At 46.4% G+C, this 23,870-nt stretch overlaps 1 protein-coding gene across 1 annotated transcript in view; it reads left to right on the top strand.

Annotated features, from left to right (window-relative positions):
• The first annotated feature begins 1,050 nt into the window (after window positions 1-1,050).
• The window catches only part of LHFPL4 (LHFPL tetraspan subfamily member 4), a 41,565-nt gene continuing 18,745 nt past the window's right edge, over window positions 1,051-23,870 (top strand). Inside the window, exon 1 of the mRNA XM_032290590.1 lies at window positions 1,051-2,332. Coding sequence (XP_032146481.1) covers window positions 1,927-2,332 — 406 coding nt within the window. The 5' untranslated portion in view covers window positions 1,051-1,926. The remainder of the gene's footprint in view (window positions 2,333-23,870) is intronic.

Raw genomic sequence — 23,870 nt, 5'->3', positions numbered from 1 at the left:
TTGACAGGTCCTAAGCCAAAGGCTATTTTCCAGCTGGGAAAGAAATGACCCATGCTGTCTCCGTTGGAGTGCCCCTGGGGTGTTCTGTGGCCTAACCCTGTGCCTGGCCTTTGATGCTTTGTTCTTTAACACATCTTTATGGTGTGCCTACTTCATGTCAGGCACTCGGCTGGGGGCAGGGGAGAGTGTAGGGAGGGAAACCCAAAATGTCCCAGCCCCTTTCTCTCCTGTCCCCTAGTACTCACTCTGGGTCCCGTTCCCCAGGCTTTGCTCCTTGCCCTGGTGGCCAACGAATCCCCATCGCAGGCGTGGGCTGCTAGCAGTTTAGGGGGTTCCCTCTCCCAGGGGTGTTAACAGTTTCCTAGGAGACTCTGGGAACCTTCAACGCCTCCAAGACCTAAAGGACTGAAAGCGTAATGGTGTAACTTCAGGCACTGTGCTAGGTTGTAGGGGAGGTAACTGGGAGCAAGAGATCCAGTTCAAATCCTATCAGATAACACCCCCTCCAGCCCCTCCCCCACTCCCGTGGGCTTTGTGGGGCCTCACAGCACCTCAGCTCAGGATGGAAGAAGGGAGTCCCCCACATCAGGGGACCCTACTGTGGAGGGGTGCTTGCTGCCCCGGCTGGGGGACCCCGGGGATCGTGGCCACCCTTCCCCCCAAATGCCAGAACCAGGAGCACCCTTCCCCGGTTCCGCCCCGCTCCGTCCCGCACGCCCGCGCGGGAGCGCGCCTCCGCCGGGCCGCGCTGGTGCACGAGAGCGCGCGCCTTGGCGCGGGAGCGCGCCCCGGGGAGAACCCGAGCAAGATGGAGGCCGCGCAGAGGCCGCCGCCTGGGCCGAGGCAGCCGCTGCTGGGAGCGCCGAGCCGCGGCGCCTAGGCCGTGCCAGTCCCGGATCCGCTGCCCCCGACCGTGCCCAGGTTGGTCTCCCCGCACCCTCTCCCCCCGGCCGCAGCCTCGCGCGCGTCCGGCCTGGGCGCGGGGCAGCCGCCCCCCCCAGCCCCGGCCCTACTTGGGCCCGGCCGCTCCCCGGCCCCCCGGAGACAGCCCCTGCACACCGCCCATCCCTCGCGGGCCCCGCTGCCCACCAGCCCCGGTCTTTCGTCCCTTTGGCCTGGAAAGCCCCTCTCCCCAATCCTGGCCCGCCAATCCTAGGCTCCCTCCAGCCTACCTCCAGCCCTGGCTTCTGAGGACACCCCCCCACCTCGCCCAGTTTCCAGCAGTCCCAGCCTCCGACTCCCCTCTAGCCGTATCCTAATTTTGCCACTTTGCTCTCTTAGACCCCCATACCAGCCCCCATTCCCCGTCCCAGCCCCCATATCATCTTCCCAATCACCCAGTCCCAGCCTCTTAAATTCCCTCTTTCCCTATCCTAGAAGCGCCCACCACCGCCTCATAGTCCCTTCCTAGACACCCAGTACCAGACCTCCTCCTACCCCTTAATACCAGCCCCCAAATTCCCTTCGGAGCTCCTCAAATTCAGCCCCTCTGCTAATCCTCCAATGCCAGTCTCCAGCCTCCATTCCACCTCCCCCCCGTCCCCTCCTACTCCCCTAATACCAGCTCCCAAATCCCCTCCCCAACTCCCCCATGACCACTTTCAAGCACCTCCCCCTCACTTTCAGGTCTCACATCCCCATCCCAGGAGCCCCCCAACTTTTTCATGGCCCCTTCCTAGGCCCCCCAATAGGAGACCTTTGCCAGTCCCCCTAGACACCACCCCAACACTCTCATGACCCCCTCCTCTCTCCCCATATCAGCTCCCAGACGCCCCCAGCTCTGCCCCAGGCCCCGCCCTCGCGGGTTCCTTGACTTAGGGCCGCTTCTCGCGTGCGTCCCCAGCTCCCGCCCGGCAGCCCGGCGCTCCGTCCCGGGCTGGCGGCCCCAGCCAGCCGCCGCCGCCGCCGGCCCCGCCCCCGGGCACCATGCTGCCCTCGCAGGAAGCCTCCAAGCTCTACCACGAGCACTACATGCGGAACTCGCGGGCCATCGGCGTGCTGTGGGCCATCTTCACCATCTGCTTCGCCATCATCAACGTGGTGGTCTTCATCCAGCCCTACTGGGTGGGCGACAGCGTGAGCACTCCCAAGCCTGGCTACTTCGGCCTCTTCCACTACTGCGTGGGCAGCGGGCTGGCGGGCCGCGAGCTCACCTGCCGGGGCTCCTTCACCGACTTCAGCACCATCCCGTCCAGCGCCTTCAAGGCGGCCGCCTTCTTCGTGCTGCTCTCCATGGTGCTGATCCTCGGCTGCATCACCTGCTTTGCGCTTTTCTTCTTCTGCAACACGGCTACGGTCTACAAGATCTGCGCCTGGATGCAGCTCTTGGCAGGTAGGGGAGGGGCTGGGCAGAACCCCCGGAACAGGCGTCGAGGATGGGGCTCTTTCCTGCCAGGTCCCCTTCCTGAAGGGGTCAGATAGATTCTGCTTCTCTGTGTTAAGACACACACCTCCTTGGCTGAGGGACCCTCAGTGGCTACTGGGGAGGGGGTGCGCTGGAGAGAGACACCTTAGGGCAGAGGACAGAGCCTTAGGACTGGGTAGGCGGGTCTGTTTGCTTGGATATGGGCAGACTGCATTTATTGATGGGTTAGCATCATGTTAGTGTCTCTAAGGGTCTCTGTTGGCTATCTTGGGGGAAATATTTATCTCAATGAAAGGTTGCTGTAGGTATGATCGATTTCTGTTACGTTGAAAAAAAGCATGAGATGGGGAATCAAGAGTTCTGCCTTGGACTTTTAACTTGCTGACACTATCAACTTGGGTGTTCCACTTTACTTCTCTGAGGCTCGGTTTCCTCCTCTGTAAAACAGTGGAGAGGATTTCAAAAGGACAAACAAAAGAGGGTTTGGTAGTGTTTAAAATACTGTGATGGGGTGGGAGAGGCTGTCTATAGTGGTTTTCCAATGTTTGAGATGTGAGTGGTTGAAAGCACTGGGCAACATGGGTCTCTGGAGGGCAGGTTTCCATCCCCCACCCCCACCTTTGCACCAGGCAGGAAAGTTCTGGTGCCATGCCCAATGGGAGTGAGTCCCTGGGACCCTCTGAAATGCTTGACCAAGACAGTCATCTTACCCTAAGAACACAGAGAAGGCCCTTTTGGGAATGAGAAATGCTGAGACAGTTTTCCAGGATCCATTAGAGTCTCCCACTTCCACCTACCTTTTGATCAGAGACAGATTTTGAAGACTCGGCAACTTGGGCTTTTGCCTAATTGCTGGCAGGGAAGAGAGTTGGTCTGGGGAAAGTGGGGCCAGGGAATGGGAGGGGTGAGAGAGGAGAGCAGGTGAAGGGAAAAGTTTGGAGTCTTCCAGGAATGAGAAATAGAAGGGGGAAATGTGATTATCATGCAGCAGAGATTTTTTTTTTTTAATAAGCACCTCAGGACATTCAACAAGTGTCTGCCATTCCAAAAGAGACCCCCTGGAGGAGGCATTATATCACTTGCTGATTATTCCATTGCTCAAAGCATTGCAGAAAGTTAGCTTTGGAGCATGGGGTGTAATCACTTGAATATTTTCATTGAGAAGAAACCTCTTTTTTTTTTTTTTTTGAGATGGAGTCTTGCTTGTTGCCCAGGCTGAAGTGCAGTGGCACAATCTCGGTTCACTACAACCTCTGCCTCCCAGGTTCAAGTGATTCTTCTGCCTCAGCCTCCTGAGTAGCTGGGACTACAGATGCATGCCACCACGCCTGGCTAATTTTTGTATTTTTAGTAGAGATGGGGTTTAACCATATTGGCCAGGCTGGTCTCAAACTCCTGACCTCATGATCTGCCCGCCTCAGCCTCCCAAAGTGCTGGGATTACAGGCGTGAGCCACCGTGCCCGGCCTGAAACCTCTATCTTTTAAAGGAGGAACGTAATTTTTGGAAATGGCTGGAAGTCACTCCAGGTCAAGTATAGAGAATACAATGGGTGACCAAATTGATAATTGTCACTTGGAATGAAAGCCAAGGTGTGAGTATATGAAGACCAGTCATGAAGTTGGTCTATTTCCACAAGAGGACTTTTAAAATGCAGGAAGGAATTACTGCCTCATTGGAAAAATTGCCCAAACTCCTAAAAGGACTACTTTGAAGAAGGCAGAGGTGGACATTCTAATGGACCTGTTTCAAATTCATCTCACTCAACTCAATTTAGATGTGGATTTTTTAGGATTGTTGAAGAGGATGAGAAAGGTGAACTATAGGATGTGAGGAATATGGCTCCATACTTCTCTGTGGTACCCAGGGAGGTGATAGTATATATTTCTAGTCTATTTCTCCTACAAAGGCAAACTGGAACCCTCAATTCATCAACCTTAATTTGGAGTCTGCAGATGGGTTGCTGACCTCTTGGCCTTCAAATTCTCTGTAATCTGTGTGGGCTTAATCTTGGAGATTTGATGAACTGTCCAACATCCCCCCATACAATCATAGATTTTCAGGGACCTTAGAGATCAGCTCCATCAAATCTCAACTTTCCCTCCCCCTGTTTCAGAGAGAGGAAACAGTATAAAGATGGGAAGGGCTTACTTAAAGTCACACAGCTGATAAGGGAGGAAGCTAGTTCTACAACTGGGGATTCTTGACTTCTGGCTCAGGACACTTTTCCTTTCATTACTGCCCCACCCATGTGGACTGAGGGGGCAGTTGGCAGAGTTGAACAGTTTATTTCATTTTGTTCAGAGATTTCTGAGTTCTCTGGGTGAGTGACTGGTTCACTTTGGTTAATAAAGTGACACAAGGACAGAGGCCAGAGCACTGGACTACGAGTGTTGGAATGGGGTTCTTGGCTGACTTGGATCTGTGACTCACCGTGTAGTGTTAAGTAAGCCTTTAAGTTTAAATCTCAGTTTCCCATTTGTACCATAGGGGACGGGGAGCAAGTAGGTAAGCTGATTTAAAGTATCTCTTGGGGGCTGGGCTCAGTGACTCATGCCTGTAATCCCAGCACTTTGGGAGGCTAAGGTGAGTTGATCACATGAGGTCTGGAGTTTAAGACCAGCCTGACCAACACGGAGAAACCCCATCTCTACTAAAAATAAAAATTAGCCAGGCATGGTGGCGGATGCTTGTAATCCTAGCTACTCGGGAGGCTGAGGCAGAAGAATCTCTTGAAGCTGGGAGGTGGAGGTTGTGGTGAGCTGAGATGGCACCATTGCACTCCAGCCTGGGCAACAAGAGTGAAACTCTGTCTCAAAAATAAATAAATAAATAAAATAAAGTATCTTTTGGTCAGACATGGTGGCTCACGCCTATAATCCCAGCACTTTGGGAGGCTGAGGTGGGAAGATTGCTTGAGGCCAGGAATTGGAGACTAGCCTGTTTTTTGTTTGGTTTGTATCTGCGAAAAAATAACATAAAATAAGTAAAAAATGTCAGCCATGTGGGGATCCTGGAACAACTCTTCCATCAAGATCATTCCATTCAGAAAGTGATAAATCACTCATCCTTAGAGGAACTGTGGAGAATCAAAGGGCTTTGTTTGTGTCCGATAAGAATTAAAGTGCCTATCATATGATTTTGTTCCTGTTAACTTTTATTCAAGTATTTTAGGGTCTTCTGAGTACAGAGCATGGGGCCATTGGAAAAATACAAAAAGACATTTATTCTTTTGTTTGTTTTTCACCCGCTCTGTAACCATCCCAATGTTTAGTCCTGTAATAGTGAGATGCATAAGACATCATCCCTGTCTCTAAGGATCTTAAGTCTATACAATGCAATTCCTGCTCTCAGGGAGCATACTCTCTAGTTAGGTCACTATATTAGTCAACAGTCCTTCAGTGGCAAATGACAGAAACCAAACTTGAGCTGGCTTAAATAAATTAGAATAAAATAAAGAGGCTAGGGTTTATTGGCTCACTTAATTTGAAAGTCAAGAGTATTTGGCTTCGGGCATGGACAGAGCCAGAAGCTCAAATCATGCCATGAAGAATCTGTCTCTCTCCATTTCTTGGTTCCTCTGTGTTCGCTCATTTTAAATCCACTTCTGTCTTCAAGGTGACAAATAAGGCTACTAGTAGCTCCAATTTACATTGTTTCAGCTTAGCAGTGCCTGTGGAAAAAGAAGAATTCCAGCAAACATTCCAGGGCTGAGGCAGCAGATTAGCCCAGCTTGGTCAAGTGTCCACCTCTTAATTAATCATGGTGACTTTGTTTACGGCCCAAGCTACATGCCCATCCCTGGAACCACACATGGACTGATAGTGGAGAAAGCTCGATTTCCTCAAAGATACATCAAGCGTGAGCAGTGGCAGAGGGGTAGCATGGGCAAGACAAGCACCAAACTCCCATCTCAGCCCCCTCAGTAGTTAGGACTACAGGCACACACCACCATGCCTGGTTAATTATTTTATTTAATTTATTTTTTGAGATGGAGTCTTGCTCTGTTGCCCAGGCTGGAGTGAGGTGGCATGATCTTGGCTCACTGCAACCTCCACCTCCTGAGTTCAAGCGATTTCTGGCTAATTTTTGTATTTTTTAGTAGAGATGGGGTTTCACCATGTTGGCCAGGCTGGTCTTGAACTCCTGAGCTCAAGTTATCAGCCCACCTCAGCCTTTGTTTTATTTTTTGTAGAGACAGGATCTCACTATGTTTTCCAGACTGTTCAACTCTTGGCCTCAAGTGATCCTCCCACCTCAGCCTCCCAAAGTGCTGAGATTATAGGCCTGAGCCACTGCGCCCGGTATATTTCCCCGGGTCTCGTTTCAGATTTGATTTGGGATTTTATTCTTCCACTGTCTTTGTTGTATGTCCATGATAACTGATAAATGCCTTGAGAGAATTTCTTTCCTCTCTCCCTCCTCCCCTCCCTCTTTCCTCTGTTCCTCCCTCATTTCTTTCTTCCTCCCCCAACTCTCCCTTCCTTCCCCTCTCTCTTTTTAGTACTTTCAAGTGGCTGTTTTACTTTCTTTCTTCTCTTCTAATGTTCTCCTTTCCTTCCCTCCCTTTACTTTTGCCTCACTTTTCTCTCCCCACCCCACTTCTTTTCTTTCTCACATAAATCCTTGTGTCTGTGAAGCACTGAGCTAGCCTCTAGAGATCCTGAGTAGGAATCCTTGCTCCCAGGAAGCTCATAGTCTGATGGGAGAGGCAGAAACAAACACAGATCATCACAATGTTGTACAATACATGAAATGGGAGATTCAAGCACAGGGTATTCTGAGGGCAGCGAGGGAACTTCCAACATAGTTAAGGACAGCCGAGGAGATTTTCCAGAAAGGGTAACATTTGACCTGAGTCTTAAAGGATGGGTAGGAAAGAGGAAGAGGATGATCAAAGGCATGGAGGTGAGAATAGCTACTGTGTCTGGGGAATCTAAGGAACTAGACCAGGAAAGGTAAGAGTTGAGACTGGGGAAGTGGGCTGGAGCTGGACTGTAGAGACCTTCTAAGTCATGGTAAGGAGTTCACACTTCTTTCTCAAGAAGAAACCTCATATACTTTAGCTGTCACTCCTTAACTCCTGGCCCCCTATCCTCCTCAGCCCTAAGCAACCACTAATTTACTTTCTGTCTCTCTATATTAGCCTATTCTAGACAATTCAAATAAATGGGATCATACAACATGTGACTTTTTTTTTTTTTTTCTGCGATAGGGCCTTGCTCTGTTACCCAGGCTGGAGTACGGTGTTGCAGTCATAGCTCACTGCAGCCTCAATCTCTTGGGCTTAAGTGATCCTCCCACCTCAGCCTCCCAAGTAGCTAGGATTACAGGCACGAGTCACCATGCCTGGCTAATTTTTTAAAAATTTTGTAAAAACGAGTTGTCTCTATGTTGCCCAGGCTGGTCTTGAACTCCTGAACTCAAGCAATCCTTCTGCCTTGATCTCCTCAGGTGGTGGGATTTCAGGTATGCTCCACCACTTATTATTTTTTTCTTTTTGAGACAGAGTCTCGCTCTGTCACCCAGGTCGGAGTGCAGTGGTGTGATCTCAGCTCACTGCAACCTCCACTGCCCAGGTTCAAGCGATTCTTGTGCCTCAGCCTCTCAAGTAGCTGGGATTATAGGCACACGCCACCACACCTGGCTAATTTTTGTAGTTTTAGTAGAGATGAGGTTTCACCATGTTGGCTAGGCTGGTCTCAATCTCCCGACCTCAGGTGATCCGGCCCACCTCAGCCTCCTAAAGTGCTGGGATTACAGGTGTGAGCCACCATGCCTGGCCTTGTGTACAAGTTTCCAGGTAGACATGTGCCTTCATTTCTTTTGCATACATACCTAGATGTAGGATTTCCAGGACAAATGGCAACTCCGTATTTAAAATTTTGGGAAACTGGCAGATGGTTCCCAAAGTGGCTTGCCAAATCCAAGATCACAAAGATTTACCCCTGTGTTTTCTTCTAAAAGTTTTGTAGTTTTGGCTCTTACATTTAGGTCTTTGATCTACCTTTTTCTTTCTTTTTTTTTTTTTTAGGCGAAGTTTTGCTCTGTCACCCAGGCTGGAGTGCAGTGGTGCAATCTCAACTCACTGCAACCTCTGCCTCCCAGGTTCAAGCAATTCTCCTGCCTCAGCCTCCCTATTAGCTGAGATTACAGGTGCATGCCACCACACCTGGTTAATTTCTGTATTATTAGTAGAGACAGGTTTTTACCATGTTGGCCAGGCTGGTCTCAAACTTCTGACCTCAGGTGATCCACCTGCCTCAGCCTCCCAAAGTGCTGGGATTACAGGTGTGAGCCACTGTGTCCAGCCTTTGATCCACTCTGAGTTAATTTTTGTATATGGTGTGAGATACGGGGTCTGAATTTATATTTTTGCATGTGGCTATTCAGCTTCCCAGCACCAAGATTGTTCTTTTTTCATTGAATGGTTCTAGTACTCTTGTAAAATGTCAATTGACCATAGATACTTAGATTACTTTCTAGACTCTCAATTCTATTCCATTGGTCTATATATCTATCCTTATGCCAGACTAGGCTGTCTTTTAAAATTTTTATTTTATTTTATTTATTTTTATTATTTATTTTATTTTTTTGAGACAGGGTCTCACTCTGTCACCCAGGCTGGAGTATAGTGGTGTGATCATGGCTCACTGCAGCCTCAACCTCCTGGGCTCAACTGATCTCCCACCTCAGCCTCCCAGTAGCTGGGACCACAGGCTTGCACCACCATGCCTCGCTAATTTTTTTTTTCTTAATTTTTGAAAAGACAGGGTCTTGCTATATTGCCCAGGCTGGTCTCAACCTCCTGGGCTCAAGCAATCCTCCCTCTCAGCCTCTCAAAGTACTGGGATGACAGGCATGTACCACTGTGACCAGCCCAGGCTGTCTTGATTACTGTTGATTTCTAGTTAGTTTGAAATCAGGAAGTGTGAGTCCTCCAACTTAGTTCTTCATTTTCAAGGTTGTTCTGGCTATCACACTGCCTTTTATGTCTTGATAGCAGACATCACAAACCATTACTTATGCCACACTCTATTACTAGAAGTAAGTTCCTAAATCCAGCCCACATTCTAGAGGAGAATTAGGATCCTTCTCTTGAAGGGAGGAATATAAAATAATTTGTGGACATATTTCCAAGCCATCACTAATGGTAAATACTAAACACTTGGTTCTGTGGCTTGCGTTCTTACGCAACAATACATCTTGGAGATAGTTCCATATCAATGTGTAAAGAACCACCTTTTTCTTAACAACTGCATAATAAACTTTTTTTTTTTTGAGACAGAATCTCACTCTTGTCCCCCAGGCTGAAGTGTAGTGGCATGATCTCGGCTCAGTGCAACCTCCACCTCCAGGGTTCAGGCGATTCCCCTGCCTCAACCTCCCAAGTAGCTGGGATTACAGGCACCTGCCACCAGGCCTGGCTAATTTTTGTATTTTTAGTAGGGACAGGGTTTCACCATGTTGGCTGGTCTTGAACTTCTGACCTCAGGTGATCCGCCCCGCCTCAGCCTCCCAAAGTACTGGGATTACAGTGTGAGCCACTGCGCCCAGCCAACAACTGCATAATAAACTTTTCTATAGATGCATCATGATTTAATTAATATTTATTTACAATATTTTGCTATAATAATGCTTCAGTGAATAATGTTATATGTAAATAATCTAATACATGTGTAAGTATAAGGCTAAAGCCCTAGAAGGGGAATTGCTGGATTAAGTGGTATGTACATTTACAATTTGACAGATCCATCAACAGTGCCCTTCACAGAAGTTGTACAAAGTTACACTCCCACCAGCGATGTATGATAGTACCTGTTTCTCCATGTCCTTGCCAACTATTATCAAATATTTCATTTTTTCCAACTTTATAGATAGAAAACACTCTCTTATTGTGGTAATTTGCCTTTCTATTATTATGAATGAGGTAGAATACCTCTTTTATATATATAATTCTTATATATATATATATATATTTAAATAGAATACCTCTTTTATACATATAATTCTTATATATATATATATTTAAACTGTCTTAAATTTTTGAAAATCAATATAATGGTATTTTTCCACTTTGATTTGTAAGAGCTCTTTATCTACTAAGAAAGGTAGCCTTCTGTATGTGAGGTGAGTTACAAAAATTGCTTCCCAGTTTATCTTTTGACTTTGTCTATGGATTTTTTCCCCCATAGGGAAATTGTTTTCTTACCATAAGCAAATCATCAATTCCCTTTTTTATGGCTGCTGGGTTTAGTGTTAAACCTAGAAAGGCTCTGAAGTGTTTCAAGGCTGAGGGGAACATGATTGGATCTGGTTGTTGGCTGAGAGGATGGATTGGAGGTGTCAGGAGGACAAGGGTTGGACTATTCTCCTTTTTTTTTTTTTAAGATGGAGTCTCACTCTATCACCCAGGCTGGAGTGCAATGGTGCAATCTCAGCTCACTGCAACCTCTGCCTCCTGGGTTCAAGCAATTCTTCTGCCTCAGCCTCCCAAGTAGTTGGAACTACAGGCGCCCACTACCACGCTCAGCTAATTATTGTATTTTTTAGTAGAGATGGGGTTTCGCCATGTTGGTCAGGCTAGTCTAGAACCCCTGACCTCAAGTGATCCACCCGTTTTGGCCTCCCAAAGTGCTGCGATTACAGGTATGAGCCACTACACCCGGCCCCAGGGCAGTTTAATGCATTATGAGTGCCCTGGATCAACGATCTGTACCTGGCACATAGGTGTTTAATTAGTGTCTATTGAATGAATGAATGATGATATCAGATTTAAGTCTCAGCTCTGTCACCCATTCCTTTGGAGGAAGCACAGTTTGGTGGTCAGAAAACCTGAATTTGGGCCAGATGTGGTGGCTTATAACTATAATCCCAGCACGTTGAGAGGCTGAGGTGGGCAGATCCCTTGAGTTCAGGAGTTTGAGACCAGCCTAGTGAACGTTGGGGAATCCCATCTCTACTAAAAATACAAAAAAATTAGCCAGGCATGGTGATGTGTGCCTATAATCCCATTACTCAGGAGGCTAAGGCAGGAGAATCACTTGAACCCGGGAGGCGTAGGTTGCAGTAAGCCAAGATCACTCCACTGTACTCTAGCCTGGGTGGCAAAGCAAGACTCCATTTAAAAAAAAATCAGGCCAGGCGTGGTGACTCATGCCTGTATTCCCAGCACTTTGGGAGGCTGAGGCGGGCAGAAAATGAGGTCAGGAGTTTGAGACCAGCCTGACCAACATAGTGAAACCCATCTCTACTAAAAATACAAAAAAATTAGCTGGGCATGGGGGCACGCGCCTGTAATCCCAGCTACTCAGGAGGCTGAGGCAGGAGAATCTCTTGAATATGGGAGATGGAGGTTGCAGTGAGCTGAGATAGCGTCACTGCACTCCAGCCTGGGCGACAGAGTGAGATGCTGTCTCAAAAAGAAAAAGAAAGACAAAAGGAAGAAAGGGAGGAAGGAAGGTAGGAAACCTGAATTGGAAGGAAGGAAGGAAGGAAGGAAGGAAGGAAGGAAGGAAGGAAGGAAAGAAGGAAAGAAGCATAGAAGGAAAGAAGGAAGGAAGGAAACCTGAATTTGAATCCTGATCGTGGGGTTACCAGCTAAGTGTTCTCAGGAATGTTACCTGCTTTCTGAGTCTCAATTTACTCACCTATAAAATGGTAACAATAATAAACACTGGCTCATGGGGCTGTTGAAGGATTGATTGTGAATTTGTCTGTACATTATGGCATAAACAAAACCCTTATTAAGTGTTAGCCATTATTATTTGTTGCTATGTGACCAGAATCAAATCACTTTGGCTTCAACTTTCCAGCATTCCATGGCCTGTGCTACAACAAGGGAGAAAGGATTGAAAAGTGGGAAGAATTGGGAGAGGAGCCTGGAGAAGTAGTTAAGGCTGGCTTATGGAGGGTCTTGACAGTGGCTTTGGAGTTTGGGTCTTATTCTTAGATGATGAACAATCACTTTCAGGCATGCAAGTGACCAGGGCCAGATGTGGGTTTAGAAAGATGGCTTGGGAGGCTGCTGTGGAGAATGGACCGGTTGGAGGCTTGATGGGAGCAGAGAGCCCAGGAAGAAAGTGATCCAGGTGAGAGATGCCAAGGATGGCAGAGGGAGAGGAGGAGAAAGATTGGAGGCTTATTTAGAAGACCAAAGGCTATGTTGAGTTTGAAGAGAAGGCAGTTGTTATGATGACCGCAAGTTTCTTATGGATGATTGGATCTGTGGAGTGACATTCACAAAGGACGTAGGATGAAGATCAGATATGAGGCAGAGGAAGAGAAGGTCTGTTTAGGAAACGCTGATTTTGAGGTTCTTATGGGATGCGCAAGAGGAAAGGTCCAGTGAGTGTTTGGATACTGAGGTCTGGGGATAAGGAGAAGGTCTCAGCTGTGGACGGTGATTTGAGGCATCATCGTATGAATCTAAGCGTGAATGAAATTGCCCAGGGAGAATGTATGGAGGGAGAAGAGACAGCCTAGGGAACAGCAAGCTTAAGGGGCAGGTGGAAGAGGAGGAGCCAGAAAAACCCACTGTGAGAGGAGTCAGAGCTGGAGGGGGCAAATTAGCAACTGAGGGGCTGAGGAAGACAGGCTCGAGGAAGGCTGCATGTCTGGAGGAGAAGGTGGACTTGGAAGGGATGGGGAGAACAGCATGAGGCTTTTCACCAAATCCTAGAGGTGGATGTGGCAGAGCCAGCCTAGGACAATAGGGGGAACCCGAGGAGGGACAGATGCTGAGGTTATTAACAGGCTGTGGACTTTGTGCAGGCTGGGCCTAGGGTGGCAGGTAAGAGTAAATGCTGTTAACAAATAATTACCACACAAAGTGATGGGGGTACCATCTCTCCATGAGGCATCTGTGATGCCAGATGCAATTATTTGTTTTCCCAACAGTGCCCCCCTCCAAAACTGTGAGCCCCTCAAGATCTAGAACCATGAGTTGAGACTGAATGACTTAGATGAAGAGTGTTCCAGGTACAGGGGAAGAATTTGACACATTTTCAGGGACAGAAAGGAGGGCAGTGTGGCAAGAGTGAAAGCAAGAGGCTGAATGGCACCAGAGGAAATGGAGGGAGGCGGGGGCCTGGAAGCCACAGTCAGCTGTTGCCGGGGTTTTATTCTGAATGCCATGGGGAGACAGTTAAGTAGGAGAGTGATACCTTCTGGTTTCTTTCTTTCTTTCTTTTTTTTTTTTTTTTAAGACAGGGTCTTGCTCTGTTGCCTAGGCTGGAGTACGGTAGCACAATTATAGCTCACTGTAGCCTCAGATTCCTGAGCTCAAGTGATCCTCCCATTTCAGCCTTCTGAGTAGCTGGGACTACAGGTGTGCACTACCACACCTGGCTAATTTTTTTTAGAGATGGGGTCTCACTGTGTTGCCCAGGCTGATCTTGAACTCCTGGCCTCAAGCAATCCTCTCACTTCATTCTTCCACAGTGCTGGGATTACAGGCATGAGCCACTGTGCCCGGCCATGATACCATTTGTTTTTGAATGTTCATTCTGATGCTGAATGGGGAACAGGTGAGAGTGCGTCAAGGGTAGAAGCAGAGAAACCAGTTTGAGGGTGACTCTGGCAATCCGGGAGGAAGATCATGGGTCTTGAAACAAGGTGGTAGCTAGCAGTGGAGATGGGGAGAAGGGGTCTGGTGCTGGACATTTTTTGGAGGTTGAGCCAGTCAGCCTTGCAAATGGATTGGGTGTGGGAGGTGAGGAAAAGGGAGGAGCTAGGATACTTCCCAGGCTGCCCTCAGCATCTGGGTTGTTGGATGGGACAGGAGACCCCTCCTAGATGCTGATAGGGGCATTTAGATTGGGCCTGGATCTCTCATTTTTGAAGGAAAAGCTCAGCCTCTCTTGTAAGATAAGCCGCTGCCCTGGATGGACAGAAACAGAGCTGGGTGCTCAGACCTGGTAGGGAGGGCCTGTGGACAGGCATCCCCAACCCACCTCCCAAACTTCCTTCTCCTGGGGGATCTCCGAGTGAGACAATTGTCACCACGGACCCCTTGTGTCCTTGGGAAGCCATTCCCTTTGAAAGCTGTGGCCCCTGGTCAGACCCGGTGGCTCACGCCTGTTATACCAGCACTTTGGGTGAGGCAGGTGGATCACCTAAGTCAGGAGTTCGAGACCAGCCTAGCCAACATGGCGAAATCCCGGCTCTAAAAAAATACAAAAATTAGCTGAGTGTGGTGGTACATGCCTGTAGTCCCAGCTACTCAGGAGGCTGAGGCCGGAGAACCGCTTGAACCTGGGAGGCAGAGGTTGCAGTGAGCCAAGATCACACCACTGCACTCCAGCCTGGTGACAAGGGTGAGACTTCATCTCAAAAAAAGAAAGAAAGAAAGAAAGAGAGAGAGAGAGAGAAAGAAAGAAAGAGAGAGAGAAAGAGGCCCAGCGTGGTGGCTCACGCCTGTAATCTCAGCACTTTGGGAGGCTGAGGCAGGTGGATCACCTGAGGTCAGGAGTTCAAGACCAGCCTGGCCAACATGGTGAAACCCTGTCTTTAAAAAAAGAGAGAAAGAAAGAGAGAAAGCAAGCAAGCAAGCTGTGGCCCTAGTGTGAACAGAAATCATTCACTGGACTTCCCTCAGCCCCAAACCCAGCCAGGTCCAGGTCCTTCTGGAAAAACCTTCCTAAATCAAAGGAGAGACTGTCAGAGGACACAAGCAGATGGCTGTGTATTCTGTGCTACGCTGATTCTTTGTATATCTCACCTTTTCTAAGTTGTATTTCATTTAAAGAATTATCACTGTTTTTTGTGGAAAAATTGGAGAATATATTTTGAGCAGAATTACACCCATAGTCTTACTCTCCCAGCAACAGTCATTCTTAACTGCATGGTCTCTACTCAACAGTATAGAGTGCTGGTTAGAAGCAGGCTGTCTGGGTCCTGCAACTTACCAGTTGTGTGACCCTGGATAACTTGGATAACCTCGAATCTCTTGCACCTCAGTGTCCTCATCTGTAAAAAGAAGATAATAACAGCATCTGTGCCATAGAGTTGTGGGAATTAAATGAACTAACATGTGTAAAGGACTTATTATAGCACCTGGCACGGTAAATTCTGTATAACTATTTGCTGTCACTGTGTGAACATTTTTCCAAAAAAGAAATTCTGTTGTGTGTTATTTTTTAAAGCCTTTTGAAACCTAATACATCATGAGTATTTCTTATATATCATTAAACCTTCCTCAGTATACTTTTAGTAGCGGAATAGTATTCCGTGGCATGAAAGAGCTATATTCCTGTGTTGATATAGTAGGGCTTTTTGTCTTTCCTTCCTTCATTATTTCTCCTCCTTCTCCTCCCCTTGCTCTTATACCCTCCCTCCTTCTCTTTTTCTTCTCCCGCCCTCTCTCTCTCTTTTATAAACAGCAATGTGATTAATATCCTCATAGCTAAATCTTACAGCACATCTGTGAACACCTTCTTATGATAAGTTCCTGGAAATTGGCAAGCTCAATCAAAATGCGTTTAAAGGTTTTATTTTTGTTTTTTGAGATTAATTCGTGATTTCTATAAGTTACATTTGACCTGTGCATTGCTTTTCTTTGCTGCCTTAATTATTTGATTCCAAGCAAATGAAAATATCTGGCAGTAGTCACTTACTAGCAGCCAACTCCCACCCGCTTTATGGTTTCTGTTGGTAATTTATTTAGCTGGCTTCAAATTCAAAAGGTGCAACAGGTTATCAGAGAAAAATCTGCTCCTCCAGCTACCCAATGCCCCTTTTTAGAAGGAGCCAAGGTTGTCAGTGTCTTATAAATATGTCCGGAAATAGTTTATGTACCTGCAAGAAAATATACCCCCACATACATATGATTTCCCACCTCTATTGAAATGGGAAGATCGCATAGTATTTGTTACCGTGAGCCTTGCCTTTGACTTAGCAGGGTATCCAGAGATCATTCCACATCAGCACATAAGGAGCTTCCTCATTCTCTTTAATGACTGATTATATTATTGAATGCTACTGCAGAAGGGCACTGTACCTAATCAGTTACCTGTTGGTGGGCATTTAGTTCCAATGTTTGCTTATTACACATAATGGTATGCAACAATTTTTTTTTTTTAAGAGATGGGGTTTCACCATGTTGGCCAGGGTGGTCTCGATCCCTTGACCTTGTGATCTGCCCGCCTCAGCCTCCCAAAGTGCTGGGATTACAGGTGTGAGCCACCACGCTCAGCCAATTTTTTTTTTTTTTTGAGAAAAGGTCTTGCTCTGTCTCCCAGGGTGGAGTGCAATGGGACAATCTCAGCTCACTGCAACCTCTGCATCCCAGGCTCAAACGATTCTCCTGCCTCAGCCTCCCAAGTAGCTGAGACTACTGCATGGTGGCATGCACCTCCATGCCTGGCTAATTTTTTGGTATTTTTTTGTAGAGACGGGGTTTTGCCATGTTGCCCAGGCTGGTCTCAAACCCCTGGGCTCAAGTGGTCCACCTACCTCAGCCTCCCAGAGTGCTGAAATTACAGGCATAAGCCACTGTGCCCAGCACTATGCAGCTTTTTTTTTTTTTTTTTTTTTAAGTCACACGTCTACAGTCCAAAGAAAACCACAAAGTGAACATGACTATGAAAAAAGCACCCAGGTCATAAACCTCATTCTCCCTTCCAGGCACTCCCCTAAAGCTAACCACTATCCTGACTTTTAATCCTATAGATTTTTAATGCCTGTTTTTGAAATGTATGTAAGTGGGATCACAGTTTTGCTTCACATTATGACTGTAAGATTCATGTAGGTTGTTGCAGGTAACCACAGTTTGTCCGTCTTCACTGCTATATACTATCTCATTGGATTAAACTGCACAATTTATTTATCCATTACATTGTTAATAGACACTTGGGTTATTTGCAATCTGGGACTGTGAATAAAGCTCCTACGAACCTTCTAGCACATATGTTTTTGTGAGCTCATCTACACAGTTCAGCTGGGGATAGCCTGAAAAGAGTGGTCTGAGTCTAGGGGATGGTTTATTGGGTTCAACCCCAGCAGACAGTACGGCAAGCAGCTTTTGGAGACTGTTATACCCAGTGCCGGATCGCCTTCCAGTGCCTGCCCCCTTTGAACTTCTAGACTTTTTCCTTCTCTTGCTGAGGAGGGTCCTAACACATAGGGGACATGTGGCATGGGGTGGAAGGGCGAAGTTTTCTTTGGTAGCTTCTGCAGCCCCACACTGTCCTCCAGGATCCCTGCAGCAGCAGAATCTTCTGTCCCCTGAGACCTGTTTCTCCCCTCTTGCTGAGCTTCCATCTGCAGGGCCTGGGGGACAGGGACCCAGATATAAAAGCAGGAGGTGGCAGATCAGAGAGGCCACATCAGGGGAGAAGGGAGTGGGGCCTCTGGAGAGTCGGTTTGGGGACAGAAGACACTGAGCACACCCAGTCTGACCCCCTGTAATGGGTGGCAGCTGTGTTGAGTCATGCACAGAATGGCAACTGAACACAAAAAAGGCCTCCCTCTAGGAGTGCCCAGCTGAGCAGGGGCCTCTTGAGTGTAACAGTGTTTTAATGAAACTATTAAAAAGCTAAGCATAGGCCAGGTACAGTGCTTCATGCATGTAACCCCAGCACTTCGGGAGGTCAAGGAGGGAGGCTTGAGGCCAGGAGTTTGAGACAAGCCTGGAAAGAGAGTAATACTCCATTTCTACAAAATATTTAAAAATTAGCTGGGTGTGGTGGCTCGTGCCTGTAGTCCCAGCTACTGGGGAAGCTGGTGCAGGAGGATCACTTGAGACCAGGTGTTTGAGGCTGCAATGAGCTATGATTACACCACTGCACTCCAGCCTGGGTGACAGGGCGGGACCTTGTCTCAAAAGTATAATAACAATAGCTCAAGGCCGGGTACGGCGGCTCCTGCCTGTAATCCCAGCATTTTGTGAGGTCGAGGTGGGTAGATCAACTGAGGTGAGGAGTTTGAGACCAGCCTGGCCAACGTGGTGGAACTCCATCTCTATTAAAAATTTTAAAAAATTAGCTGAGTGTAGTGGCGCACACCTGTCATCCCAGCTACTCAGGAGGCTGAGGCATAAGAATTGCTTGAACCTGGGAGGGAGAGGTTGCAGTGAGCCAAGATTGCACCACTGCACTTCAGCCTGGGTGACAGAATGAGACTCTATCTCAAAACAACAACAGCTAAAAAGCAATAGCTCAGCATAAGATGCATCATGAAAAGGCTTTACATAAAGGTACATTGATAGCACAAGTTTTAAAGAAAACAAGCACCTGGGCATAAAGTATATGTTCTCTTATTCTTTACCTCTTCTTAGGCTCATCCTAGTTTTATTCCCTAAACTCAAGTAATCTTCCTTTGAACTCTTCTTTCATTTTTTAGTTATTTCTTTTCTTTTTCTGAGACGGAGTCTCACTGTGTTACCCAGGCTAGAATGCAGTGGCCCAATCTCAATTCACTGCAACCTCCCCTTCCCAGGTTCAAGTGATTCTCCTGCCTCAGCCTTCCAAGTAGCTGTGATTACAGGTGTGCACTACCATGCCCGGCTAATTTTGTATTTTTAGTAGAGACAGGGTTTCACCTTGTTGGCCAGGCGGCTGGTCTTGAATTGTTACCTCAGGTGCTCAACCTGCCTCTGCCTCCCAAAGTGCTGGGATTACAGGCATGAGTCACCATGCTGGGCTGAGTTTCCTAGTTATTTCTTAAAAGCTTGAGAGGATTCCATGACTTGAAACAGGTGGAATAGGATGAGACATAATAACTTTGTTTTAACTAAAAAAACGGTAACATGTAGCCCAGGTGCAGTGCCTCATGCATGTAACCCCAGCATGAGGCACCTTTGGGAGGCCAAGGAGGGAGGCTCGAAGCCAGGAGTTTGAGACAAAACCAGGAATTTTTTTTCTTTTCTTTTCTTTCTTTCTTTCTTTCTTTTTTTTTTTTTCCTGAGATGAAGTCTCACTCTGTTACCCAGGCTGGAATGCAGTGGCCTGATCCCAGCTCACTGCAACCTCCCCTTCCCAGGTTCAAGCGATTCTCCTGCCTCAGCCTCCCAAGTAGCTGTGATTACAGGTGTGCACCACCATGCCTGGCTAATTTTTGTATTTTTAGTAGAGACAAGGTTTCACCATGTTGGCCAGGCTGGTCTCCAATTGTTACCTCAGGTGATCCACCTGTCTCAGCCTCCCAAAGTGCCGGGATTATAGGCATGAGCCACCAGGCCTGGCTGAGTTTCTTAGTTATTTCTTAAAAGCTCTTCTTCCCCGCCTCCCTCCCTATCTTCCTCAAGCCATTTCTCAGAGGTAACCGTCATTAAGCTGCTTCTGTATCCTTCCAGAAATTCTTATCGATACTCAAGCTTATATGCAGGCATACTTCCTTTTATTGCGCTTTGCTTTATTGAGGTTTACAGATATTGCATTTTTAATAAATTGAAGGTTTGTAGCAACCCTGAGTCGATCAAGTGTGTTGGAACCATTTTCCCTGTGGCACGTGCCCACTCATGGCTCTGTGTCACTATCTGAAACTTTCACAATATCTCAAACCTTCTGTTATGATTATATTTTTATGGTGATCTGTGATCAGTGATCTTTGATGTTACTATTGTAATTGCTTTGGGTGCCCGTATAAGACGGCAGACTTCATAAATAAATGTGTGTATTCTGGTTGCTCTACTCGCTGGCTGTTCCCCTGTCTCTCTCCCTCCTTTGGCTTCCTTATTCCCTGAGACACAACAATTTTGAAATTAGACCAATTACATGGTGGCGTGCCCCTGTAGTCCCAGCTAGTCAGGAGGCTGAGGCGGGAAAAGCACTTGAACCCGGGAGGTGGAGGTTGCAGTGAGCTGAGATCACACCACTGCACTCCCCCAGCCTGGTGACAGAGTGAGACAAAGAAATATGGCCAATTAATAACCCTGCAATGGTCTGTAAGTGTTCAAGTGAAAGGAAGTCATACATCTCTCATGTTAAATCAAAATATTGAAATGTGGGCTGGGCATGGTGGCTCCCGCCTGTTATCCCAGCATTTTGCGGGAGGCTGAGGCTGGAGGATTTCTTGAGGTCAGAAGTTCAAGACCAGCTTGGGCAACATAGTAAGACTCTGTCTCTAAAAAATAAGTAAATGAATAAATATTAAAAAACAAAAGCTGGAAATGATGAAGTAGTGAGAAAGGCATGTCAAAACTGAGATAAGCCAAAAGTGAGGCCTCTTGTGCCAGCTGGCCAAGTTGTAAATGCAAAGGAAAAGTTCTTGAATGAAATAAAGTGCTACTCTAGCGAACACATGAATGACAAGAAAGAAAAACAGCCTTATTTCGGGTATGAAGAAAGTCTTAGTAGTCCAGCTAGAAGATCAGACCAGCCACAGCATTCCCTTAAGCCAAAGCCTAATTCAGAGCAAGACCCTCACTCTGTTCCATTCCGTGAAGGTTGAGAGAGGTGAGGAAGCTGCAGAAGAAAAGTTGGAAGCTAGCACAGGTTGGTTCATGCAGTTTAAGAAAATAAGCCATTTCAATAGCATAAAAGTGTAAGGTGAAGCAGCAGGTTCTGATGTAGAAGCCACAGCAAGTCACTAGAAGATCTGGCTAAGATCATTGACGAAGATGGCTAGATTAAACAAAAGATATTCAGTGTAGATGAAACAACCTTCTATTGGAAGAAGATGCCATCTAGGTCTTTCATAGCTAGAGAGGAGAAGTCAATGCCTGGCTTTAAAGCTTCAAAGAACAGGCAGACTCTCATGTTAGGGGCCCATGCAGCTGGTGACTTTAAGTTGAAGCCAGTGCTCATTTATTATTTGAAAACCTTAGGCCCTTAGGAATTATGCTAAATCTATTCTGCCTGTGCTGTATAAATGGAACAACAAAGCCTGAATTACGGCCCATGTGTTTACAGCATGGTTTACTAAATATTTTCAGTCCACTGTTGAGACCTATTGCTCAGGATAGGAAAAAAAAAGGATTCCTTTCAAAATATTAGTGTTCATTGACAATGCACCTGCTCACACAAGAGCTCTCAGGAAGATGTATAAGGGGGTTAATGCTGTTTTTATGCCTGCTAACACAATATCCATTCTACAGCCCACGGGTCAAGGAGTAATTTTGACTTTCAAGTCTTGTTATTTAAGAAATACATTTCAAAAGGCAGTAGCTGCCATAGACAAGTGGTTCCTCTGTTGGATCTGGACAAAGCAAATTGAAAGCCTTCTGGAAAAAATTTACCATGCTAGATGCCATTAAGAACATTGGTGATTCATCGCCTTAACCCAGGAGGTGGAGGTTGCAGTGAGCCAAGATCATGCCACTGCACTACAGCCTAGACCACAGAGTGAGACTCCATCTCAAAAAAGTGGGGGCGGTGCAGTTGCTCATGCCTGTAATCCCAGCACTTTGGGAGGTCAAGGTAGGTGGATCACCTGAGCTCAGGAGTTCAAGACCAGCCTGGCAAACATGGTGAAACCCCATTTCTACTAAAAATACAAAAATTAGCTGGGTGTGGTAGCACATGCCTGTAATCCCAGCTAATTGGGAGGCTGAGGCGGGAGAATCATTTGAACCTGGGAGATGGAGGTTGCAGTGAGCTGAGATCACACAACTGCATTCCAGCCTGGGCAGCAGAGTAAGACTGTCTCAAAAAAAAAAAAAAAAAAAAAAAAAAAGGAACATTGGTGATTCATGAAAGGAGGTCAAAATATCAACATGAACAGGAGTTTGAGGGAGGTTGATTCCAACTCTCGTGGATGACTTTGATGGACTTAAAATTTCAGTGGACGAAATAACTGAAGATGTGGTGAAAATAGCAAGAGAATGAGCATTAGAAGTAGAGCCTGAAGACGGGACTGAATTGCTGCAATCTCACGATCAAACTTACATGGATAAGGAGTTGCTTCTTAAGGATGAGTAGAATGGTTTCTTGAGATGGAATCTACTTCTAGTGAAGATACTGTGAGCACTGTTGGAATTCCCACAAAAGATTTAAAATATTATATAAACTTAGTTGATAAAGCAGGAGTAGGGTTTAAGAGGATTGATTCCAATTTCGAAAGAAGTTCTGTAGGTAAAATGCTATCAAACAGCATCACATGCTACTGAGTAAACTTTTGTGAAAGGAAGAGTCAATCAATGTGGAAAACTTCATTGTTATTTTATTTTCAGAAATTGCTATGGCTACCCAAACCTTCATTACAACTTTCTGAAGGCTGGTTCAGATGATAATTTAGCAATAAAGTATTTTTAAAATAAGGCATAAAAATTGGGTTTTAAAAAATGCTATTGCACATGATTACAGTATAGTGTCAACCTGACTTTTATATGCACTGCGAAACCAAATAATTTATGTGACTTGCTTTATTGCAATATTTGCTTTATTATGGTGGTCTGGAACCAAACTCGCAATATCTCCAGAGTATTCCTCTGTGTGTGTGTGTGTGTGATTTGAAAAATTAAATTTTACAATTATGGGTTTTCTGGTTTTTTTAAAAAAATTATTCCACCACACTAGTCTACTGTATATGGGTTTTGTTTTTGTTTTTGAGATAGTGTCTGGCTCTGTTGCCCAGGCTGGAGTGCAGTATCATGATCTTAACTCACTGTAACCTCTGCCATCTGGCCTCAAGCAATCCTCCCACCTCAGCCTCTCAAGTAGCTGGGACTACAGGCAATTATACCTGTAGTCCCCATGCCTGCCTAATGTTTTGTATTTTTGTAGAGATGGGGTTTCACCATGTTGCCCAGGCTGATCTCGACCTCCTGGACTCAGCAATCTTCCCACCTCAGCACTCCCAAATAACTGGGACTACGGTAGCAGTTAGTGGCATTCACCATGATGCCCACTAACTTTTTGTATTTTTATTTTTTTTTAGTAGAGACAGAGTTTTGCCATGTTGCCCAGGCTAGTCTCAAACTCCTGAGTTCAAGTGATCTACCTGCTTTGGCCTCCCAAAGTGCTGGGATGAGCCATCATGCCTGGTCAAAATTATGTTTTTAAATTTCAGAAGTAACATATGAATATACCCACTCTGTAAAAAGCTGAAATATTACAAAAAGACTAAAGTCCCCTATAGAGGCCATCACTCTTATAAACTTAGTTTCTATTGTCCCTGATCTTTCTCTGTACATTTACATACATATGCATCAGGAAATGATATCATGTCATTTCTGTGTGCCCCTACTTACTTCTTTCTCCCTTCCCCGCCCTTTCCTTCCTTCTGTCTCCTTCCCTCCTTCCTTCCCTTTCCTTTCTTTCTTCCTTCCTTTTTTCCTTCCTTCCAGTGAAATACATGTACATGAAATTTACCATTTTAACTTTTTTTTTTTTTTTGCTTAAAACAAAAATATATTCTTGTTCTGGAAGCTAGAAGTTCAATATCAAAGTGTGGGCAAAAACCGCACCCTCCCTGCAGACTCCGGGAGGGAAGCTTTCCTGCCTGTCTCCCTTCTGTTGGCTGTGAGCCCTCCTTGGTGTTCTTGACTTACAGCAGCATCCCTCCAATCTCTGGTCCTCACGTGTGTGTGTGTGTGTGTGTGTGTGTGTGTGTGTGTGTGTGTGTGT

This window comes from Sapajus apella, unplaced genomic scaffold (genome assembly GCF_009761245.1).
Source record: "Sapajus apella isolate SASKATOON/1434 unplaced genomic scaffold, GSC_monkey_1.0 scaffold23, whole genome shotgun sequence".
NCBI classification, from domain to species: Eukaryota; Metazoa; Chordata; class Mammalia; order Primates; family Cebidae; genus Sapajus; species Sapajus apella.
The sequence above is the reverse complement of the archived record's forward strand: the minus strand, read 5'-3'. Positions and strand labels throughout refer to the sequence as shown.